Consider the following 9847-nt stretch of genomic DNA (forward strand, 5'->3'; position numbering starts at 1 on the left):
GGTGCAATCTGCACAAGGAATAATGCATTTTTCTTTCCCCTTTGAGACCAGCCTTACAATTCCAGCCTGTCTGTAATCATGAGAAATCATTACTCTCTGCTAAGATCAATGCCAGAGAGAAACCCGTCTGCCGCTGTGGCGTGCGGCACCCGGCCATTTTGAAACAACCTAGGGGTAGCACTTGCTGCCTGAATATAAATAGAGCAACTTCAAGAATCGTTAGACCTCCAGACCTTTAGTGGTCATGCAAAATTCAAACCGTCAAGATGGAAAAAGAAAAAGAAAGATATGCGGAGACTTTTCCCCCTCTGGCAATAATGTTACTTTCAACTTTCATCACCTTTTAAGATCTGCCATCAAAAACCGACCCCCTTTTCCCCCCTCTCCACATCTCCAGACTTGCTTCTCAAGAGTTACAAGGGGAGAAAAATACAGCAATTAGTGGAGATCCGGGGCAGGACCAGAGACTGCAGAGCTGGGACGATTAAGCTGCGGGAGTTAGGGAGTGGGCGGAGGGGCTCCGGTTGAAACTTTTCTGGGTTTAAATTGAAATTAGATTGAAATATTTCATTCCCCTGCCATGCCAACAAAGTAAGATGCCATCGCTGGTGCAATTTCCGCTCAGCTGCTTTGATTGCCGCCCGTGTCAGGCCATCTTTCAAAGAGCTTTCTCTTGATGGACTTCCTCGACTGAAGTCTGTCTTTAGGAAAGAAAAAAAAACAATTCATGAACCGCACAGAGACCGCTTGAAGGTCTGCTCTAGTTTCTTCAATCATTCTGGTGGTGCGTTCTAACAAGTGCAGTGTGTACTCTTACACGCTTAAATAAAAAACAACTAACGTCCAATATGCTGCCTCGGGTTCAAAAGAACACAAAATTCAATCTAGCAACAGAAAATATCATTGTGTACACACCCTCAAGTCATTTCAAACCCACATGAGAGGTCATGAGAAAGGTAGCCATGTCAGATTTGTGAATGAATTACTCTTTTGAATTAATTCGTTGATCCAGATCACAAAAATGATCAGAATGATTCTTTTACAAATCTGACTTAGTGACTCACTGGAGAAGATTTATCAATAAATAATGACTTAATTGTTATGTCTTCTGTATCATATGGCTTCAGTAGACTAGTGCACAAGATTTATGGGTCACTTTTATGGTGCTTTTGCAAGTTTAAAAGCTCCAGAAGCCATTCATTGTAACTGCATAGACTACAATACTATTTGTATACACTAGTCAAAATGTTAAATTTCTGTTTTTGTGTTCCACAGAAGAAAAAAGTGTTTGGAAGAACGTGGGGGTGAGTAAACAATGACAATTTTCATTTTAAAAGCAGCTTAAAAGTCTTGATTAAGAAGGTAAAAAAAAATTATCGTAAACAACAGAAACACATCCGGAGCACTTTTAAAGCAATTCATTATGCATCCCAAAAAGCAAAAAGTTTGAAAAAACACAGAGGAGGACAGCACTAGTTATTAAAATGCCTATATTTGAGGCGTTTTTTTTTTTTGCCTGGGAGTGCATTGTTATTTTTGACAAATAGTACTATGAGAAAGCTTCTGACAGAGGGGAAATATTACACAAAGAAACAAATCAATGCATTCAAGTGCAAAATAATCAGAATTTCTTGAAAATGTGCTGGGGGGTAATTGCGGTGGAAACAGTATGCAACCTTCGGTGTTAAATGAGCTTTGAAGATCCAAATGTCAGCTGCACCATCTGACAGTGCCGAATGAGATCACTAGCTATTAGAAAACCAGCAGAGGTGAGGGGCTGATGTATGGTTGGAATAAAAAAAAATCGGGTCCATTTTTTAAAAACAATATTGAAACTGAATGATTTTTATGGTACTAGGTTATCTGTATGTGGACGAATGCTGCACTAAAATGCTTTTGACAGTGTTTCCTGCAGTGCTACTGTATTTACAGTGCAGTGGCAAAAGAAATGACACTTGAGCTAAGTTGTGAGTTTTAGCTTGCAGTTTGAATTGACTGTGATGAGGGAGAAAGACCAGTTGCTGTAAAATAAAAACAACAAATTATTCTATTGGCTCATTCGCACTGGTTTAACGCAACAATCGGTTTATTTAAATTAATCTGTTACGACTAAAAGCTCTGAACGTACGTGTTATCAGTCTGAATCCGCATTACAGCTCACTGAGAACAGAAGAATCATATGTTTAGAAGATTATCATTGTTTAAATGGATAAACAGAAAATTTTGGGGTTGGCAAGATTTTTTAAATGCTTTCAAAATATTATTACATTTTAAACTATAACTTCTACAACATACAGAAATCATTCTGATATGCTAACAAATGTTCAAAACAATTATGCTGCTTAACGTTTGTGTAATTTTTTTTCTCCAGGATTCTTTGATGAATAGAAAATTCAAAAGAACAGCATTATTTACAAAATCAAAACATTTTGAAACATTATAAACATCCTTACTTTCACTTCAATCAATTTAATGCATCCTTGCTGAATAAAAGTACTAATTTCTCTAAAAAAATAAAATTAACTGACAACAAACCTTTGAATGATACTTTAGTGTTATCGGTTTGAATTATTCAGTAAAATGAATCATTAGTACACCATTACAAGGGTGCATAAAGACAAGCCAGGTTACATGAGGTGAATCTGAACAGACTGTGTGTGAAAATTACCTATAGAAATTCCTTTAAAACAGTCATTGTATAATTCACAAACTCAGCATGCATGCTTTCAAGTGTCAAAACAGTTAATCACAGTTCATTCAAATGAAAACAACAGGGCGTATGAAATACCCAGCACTCAGACAGGTGCTAGTTTTGCAAGCTGATGGAATGTGTGAGGATGTGAAGTTCATGTCACTTCACTTCTCTGTTTCCTCACTTCTGCATAGACATTGACATTCTGCCTTTGTCATTTGTAGTTTCAGAGGATTTTAGCTTTTTTCATCACCCCCATGTGCACTTTCTCCTCCTGACCCTGTCTGCCTATGTCTTTCTGCATGTATACAGGAGCAGCAATTGAACTGAACATATTTAAAGAAATAGTGTGATCGAAAATGGAAATTGTGTGGTTATTTTACCCATGGAACACTAAAGAACATCACCAATCATATCTTTAAATTCACGACTGTCAAGCTTATAAAAGCAACATAAAAGTACCATAAAATATGGCTCACAAACAAATGATTCTAATGTGTCAGTTCTTTTAAATTAATTGCATAAAAAACTTCAAAAATCAGTCTTAAACATATAGATTTGAATCAATGTACATGATTCTTATGAGCGAGATCTTTTAAATCAATTGGTTAAAAGAGCCAAAAATCAGCCTTGAACATATGTGACCCTGGACCACAAAACCAGTCTTAAGCCGCTGGGGTATATTTGTAGCAATAGCCAAAAATACATTGTATGGGTCAAAATGATAGGTTTTTCTTTTATGCCAAAAATCATTAGGATATTAAGTAAAGATCATGTTCCATAAAGATATTTTGTAAATTTCCTACCGTAAATAAATAAAAACTTCATTTTTGATTAGTAATATGCATTGCTAAGAACTTTAAAGGCGATTTTCTCAATAAATGTTTTTTTTGCACCCTCAGATTCCAGCTTTTCAACTAGCTGTATCTCGGTCAAATATTGTCCTAACAAACCATACATCAATGGAAAGCTCATTTATTCAGCTTTCAGATGATGATGTTCCATGAAGATATTTTGTAAATTTCCTACCGTAAATATATCAAAACTTAATTTTTGATTAGTAATATGCATTGCTAAGGACTTCATTTGGATAACTTTAAAGACGATTTTCTCAATATTTTGATTTTTTCAGATTCCAGATATTCAAATAGTTGTATCTCAACCAAATATTGTCCTATCCTAACATCCTTATTTATTCAGCTTTCAGATGATGTATAAATCTCAGTTTTGAAAAATTGACACTTAAGACTGGTTTTGTGGTCCAGGGTCACATATAAGGTATTATTCTGAATCAGTGTAACAAAATGCAAACAAATGATTCATCTGGGGTAGGTATTTTATATGAATTGGTTAAAAAACTTGGTGAATGGATGATTCTTATAAGCCAGTTCTTTAAAATGCATTAAAAAAAAAAAATCAATCGAAAACAGTCTTATACATATGGGTTTGAATCAATGTTAATTCTGAATGAGTGATTCTGATGAGCAAGATCTTTTAAATAATTCAGTTAAAAAGTGTCAAAAATCAGTCTTGAATGAATTCCAGTCTGAACCAGTCTGAATCGGGTGTGCCTCACACATCCTGAAAAGTGAAGCTGTGGGCTCTTTGATCGCCCCCTGGTGGCTGGCTGCAGTACAGGTCATAAACCCCACCCTCTCCATGTAAACGAATGGGACTTGTGTCTAAATAAAAAAATCCCACCCTCTCCATGTAAATGAATGGGACTAAAGTCAAAATAAAAAAATAAATTACGCTTCCAATACAATTTTCCAAAAGATGGTTTTGGTCATTTAAGGTAGTTATTATCACGCTGATATATGTTCAATTGTTCGTTTTTTTGTGATAAGTTTGATTTTAGCTAGTAATTTGATGCTATAAAAACGGGGCGTGTCGTTATGGTTGAGTGGGTCTGCGGGAGTTTGGGCGGGAGTTTGATATCAAGGCTCCACCTCACGACACTACTGCGCAGACTCTGGCTCCAAACGAATCTCTACTGCACAGACTCTGGCTCCAAATGACGTCATTTACTCAAGATGGCAGCGGCCATACTGAGATGCTTTGGCTTCACTTTTCTATAGTGAAAGGAATAGGAGACGCGTCGTCCATCTTTTTTTACAGTCTATGGTCTGAAGCGTAAAGACTCACAGCAAATGGATGATTGGCTAAAAAGACTCAAAAATCAGTCTTAAACGTACAAAACATTGATTTGAATCATTGTAACAACTCACTGCAAACATATTATTCTTATGACCAAGATATTTTAAATGAATTGGTTAAAAAAATTGAAAAATCAGCCTTGAACAGTCTGAATCAGTGTAACAACCGTACTGCAAACAAATGATTCTTCTGGGCCAGGTTTTGCTTATGAATTGATTAAAAAGAATCAAAAATCACTCTCAAAACACATGCAAATAATTGTCTGAATCGGAGTAATGACTCTCTGTGAACAGATGATTCTTGTGAGCTGGTTCTTTGAAATAAACTACGTATTCTAAATCTTCTGAATTCAAACAATAGCTTTGTGGAAGAAAAAGGCTTAAATTTAAGTCTACATTCACGGTTTATCTTCATCACACAAAGCTATTAAATGAATTTTTGGTGCTTTCATTTTATTTATTTATTTGTTTGTTCCTGTCAGAGTTTGACACACATAGCCACTATGAACCGTTGTTATACAAAAAAGCAGCATAAAAAATTGGTTTGGAACGACATGAGGGTATGTAAATAATGACAGAATTTCACTTCTGGCTGAACTATTCCTTTAATAAAACACCAGCGACCAAGCGTCTGGAGAGGCGAAGAGAGGGCAGCTCATTCCACCGCTAACTGGGAATGTCCATGGCAGGGATTGTGTGCATGTCCGAGCATGTGAAATTACACCCCCTCCCCCATCACCCGTCTCCGTGACCCTCCTGAACTCGGCCTGATCTACTCCGCTACCAGCAGAAAAGCCCCACATATTCATCAAAAACCGCTGGAGGCCGCAGATGATGAATAGGGGCGCTGGATCTATTAATTCCCTGTAAGAGTTCCTTTCTGCCTCTTCAGATTCCCAGCGCTCCCGGCACGCTTAGCGGTGAAAGACGATGTGCTAAGCTAACGCTCTCGCTGCCGCAAAGCAGCTTTGACTGTAATCAGGGAATACAATATGTCACCCTTTTCAACACTATGTATGTAAACCACCGAGAGCAAATATGAAAATACGTGTCCTGGCAGATTCCTGGCGGAATGAAAGCGATTGTGTTTTTGTGTTCTCAACACAAGGACAACTCAGTACCGTAACGTCCTGTCTTCTTTGCCTCTACCACTGACCTTAACGAAATACATTAAGAGGCTGATGACCATAAAGACGATGTGTAATCAAATATCTTTTTCCTTTTACTGCAGATGTCAGCCTGCCTCCTACTGTGTGTCTTTATCAGGATGCTCAGAGTCTTAGTAACACCATCTGCTATTTGAAATATCTCCTTTCATTGCAATAGCCTTGCATAGACAAAGACGGACTTACGTAAAGCTTGTGATGTTCACCAAGTATTGTTCAAAGTATCTTCTCTGAGGACAGCGAGCAAATGAGGATACGGCGGTAACAGTGTTCTTTCAATTATTCATTATCAGATACGTTTCACATAGTCTAATCAGTTGGTTGTGCAAATAATAGCGCTAAATTAAATTAAAACAAAGTGCTTTTCTGTTTCATATGCTTAGAGGATTGAAAATAATGAATACAAGATCTGAAGCCACTTGTTTATAAAGCAGTACCGCTACCTACCAACAAGCGCAAAAAGTCATCCCTGAGAATTGATTAAACCATTTTTAAGAAGAAGGAGCATGCTGTCTGAAAAGCAAGACCTGGAAACGCGCCACTTTGAAGCAATCAACGGTGTGCCACTGTAACTGCAATTTTACAAAGTGGACTCTTTAATAATGGTGCTATAAAAACACTGTTCAAGTTATTAAATAGCTGTCTTATTTGTAGTGAGCAGCATTATCAAAACCTCATAGTACTGTACGAGCAATTTTACACAATGTGCTATACAGGCTATAAATGATTGTTTACAAAAGATACAGTGTGTGTGTGTATCGAACGATCGATCGATAGATAGATAATATTTATATTAACATTTATAGAAATCTAGAAATAATAATTGTAATATTATTATATTTATATATGAAAATCACAAATTTTAGTTAAATTTTTTCCAACATCAAAACATGTTACCAAAATACTTTTTTCAAATATGTTGTCATATATAAAAAAAATATATACTGCCATCCCTATGTCTTATCTTTGTTTTTATTCAAAAGACCATAAAATTAAAACTCTCCTGCGTGCATCGAATGTAAAGATAATGCTCTCGGAAATGATCGTTTGCTCTGTCTATTCTGTATGCAGCTGCTGTAATGAACTGTACACTTGTGAAACATCGGTTTGAAGCGTGTTTGTGCATGCGAATGCGTTCATGTGCGTATCTGTGACCTGCTTACTAATGCGTGGGAGCGTTCGCTTAACAAGTCACTACTAATGGAGTGACTCATTACTAGTGATTTTTATTCCTACGGCTGTTCAGTCAATTCAGATATATTTTTGGAGAAAAATAAACAGCTCAGAGGTGACCGGAAACAATGTCCGAATTTCGCCCCGAGCTGCCGGTGTACTGTATGATGCTGACTTTGGGAACTGTGCGACTCACCGTCCATCCGCCCCCATCAGCAGTCATGTCACAGAAGACCTGGAAGCCTGCTGGGTAATGTGTGGGGAACACAGAGTAGATACCATCCTCTCTTTGCCCGCTGGCATAGATGTCACTGCAATCCCTGGGTCTGGAACCTGCCAGAAGATACGACATGACAGCATCATCAATCTACATTACACGCCAAGCCATAACTGCATCTGTTTTTTTTTCTTTTTTCATTTTTTGAGAAAACCCGTTCGAGGTTTCAAGAAAAGAAAGCTTCAGACTTCAAATCTGTCATCTCGCACCTGCTGTCTAAGCAGTGGCATGTCTCTTTCACACTGCTAGAAAGCTTATGAGGGAATAGGTGTGAAACCATTCTAGGGCTCATTAGGGCTGGCTGGAGACTTGAGAATATGTGGCTAATGAGGGTTTTTTTTACCTTCTCCACCGGCGCAGCCCTTGGGCCGGACGCTGCGCACCGGAGCCCTCTGCAGATCTGCCTTGACACGGCTCTTGATGTTTCCGGTTTCCTTCTGCATGGAGCTGAGTGCGTCGCTCATAGAGTTCACCACTTTCACCATGTTGATCTGGCTCTCTGACAGCAGCTGGAGAGCGAAAGCAGGAGAAAGTTTGAAGGACAGAGGATAACACACGATTCATTTCTTTTACTTAAGACTTACATACTTGCATGTTTGAATCAGTCTGACAATTCCATTAGAACACTAAACCCACAGTACAATTGAATTTGATTCAAGAATTGAATCAAAATATTTTGAATCACTTTGCAATAGGGCTGTGCAAATAATCGAATGTGATGATCATGCGCATCTCGTCAGTAAAGCCGGTTCTGTGATTAGTAGTAAATCTCCATCACGTGCTTTCAGATGGAGTGGCTTTTACAGTTTTTGTTGATCGCTTTGGTACTAATTTCACAAGTATGTGGTAAAACCTCACAACTGTTAGTACAAAACTCAAAGCAGATCATCAAAAAGGCTGTTTTTTCAAACATGTAATCACATGTTCAATTGACTAAGTACAAGACACAAAATTACACATTAACTTTTTCACCACACCTAATCAGTGTGTCATCAAAGAAATACCTTTCATATGAAGTACTTGTCTTTCACAATGCAATGCTCACAATTCTTTTGATATCCTTCTCTTCTGATTTGAGTAAATACATTTGACCAACACTTAATCCAACTGCTCTTAATTGTTAATCACTGAACCGTTTGGTAAACCTATACATTTTAAATTGGATTGTTAGCTATGCAGTATATGGATTTCGAGAACTACACAAATAAAATGTGTGTTTGTACAAACATCTAAATTACATGTAACCACACATGATGAATACTCATTATTGCTAATTGATTTCACATAGTGGTAATCACAATTGGTCACTATACATAAAAGTGGGGGTGTAAACACTGGAAATTTCTTTCAACATGGATCAGGATAGACAGCAAGGGATAGGAAGAGCTCGTGGACAAAGGATCTGAAATTTTCACCAAGAAAACCGGTAAGTGTGGAGGATATACAGTATACTATGCTTTACCATTACATTTACAGTAAATTGTAATGCATGTAAATTAATCAAACATGTTATAGTATTCTTACAGTATGATCTTTACTTTACTTTGTCAGAAAACCCTATAGTGGTGGCCGTGGCCGTGTGCTGACCGCCCAGCAGGAGTGGGCAGTGGTGGAAATGGTGAGAGCCAGGAATGATATACGGCTGTCAGAATACGGCTGTCAGAAATAAAGCAGGCAATTGAGGAGGATAATGACACCTTTGCCAATGTGGCATCCATCAGCCTACCAACAATAGGTCGCCTTTTGAAGAGGCACCAGTTATCAATGAAGCACATTTACCTGGTGCCTTTTGAGAGAAACAATGACCGGGTAAAACAACTGAGGGCTGAGTATGTTCAGGTACAGCACTATATATTGTATTACTGATCCTATTTGATGCATCGCCTACTTATGTATATTGGAACAACACTGTAAAACGAATTAACAGAAATATATTTTTTAGCAGGTGATGGTGCTTGATGCTGATGTGAACCATCACAAGTACATATTTGTTGATGAAGTGGGCTTTAACCTGGCCAAAACTCGTCACCGTGGACGGAACGGCCAATGTGCATGAACAATGATGACATTCATTGTGATGTGGACGAGAATCTATGGCCAAATGATCAAGACAGACTTCATCCAAATTAATGTAATGTGTGTGTGCACTAAATGTTATGTTTTTTATTTTTTATTTAGTTAATTTGTTTTATTTAAATGTGTACATTTCATTATTGAAAGTAATAATGAAAGAAAACCTGTTACAATTATATCTGAAAAATAAAAACAAATTTGCCCAAATGATTGGAGAGGATGTCTTCATTGATCCTTCACTTGATTACACATAAGATGGATATTATGGAAATTATAGATTCTGTAAAAGTTGGGCAATGAACTGATTGTT

General features: G+C 37.4%; 1 protein-coding gene across 2 annotated transcripts in view; it reads right to left on the bottom strand.

Annotated features, from left to right (window-relative positions):
* fibcd1a (fibrinogen C domain containing 1a) overlaps positions 1 to 9847 on the bottom strand; it is a 126699-nt gene that overhangs the window by 64080 nt on the left and 52772 nt on the right. For both annotated transcript variants that reach the window (XM_016534551.1, XM_016534552.1), the window contains 2 exons: positions 7808 to 7973; positions 7384 to 7520 (listed from right to left, as the gene is read on the bottom strand). In XM_016534551.1, the coding sequence (XP_016390037.1) occupies positions 7384 to 7520; positions 7808 to 7973 (303 nt within the window). The remainder of the gene's footprint in view (positions 1 to 7383; positions 7521 to 7807; positions 7974 to 9847) is intronic.

Source organism: Sinocyclocheilus rhinocerous, unplaced genomic scaffold (genome assembly GCF_001515625.1).
Source record: "Sinocyclocheilus rhinocerous isolate Xijiao unplaced genomic scaffold, SAMN03320098_v1.1 scaffold785, whole genome shotgun sequence".
Taxonomy (NCBI): Eukaryota; Metazoa; Chordata; class Actinopteri; order Cypriniformes; family Cyprinidae; genus Sinocyclocheilus; species Sinocyclocheilus rhinocerous.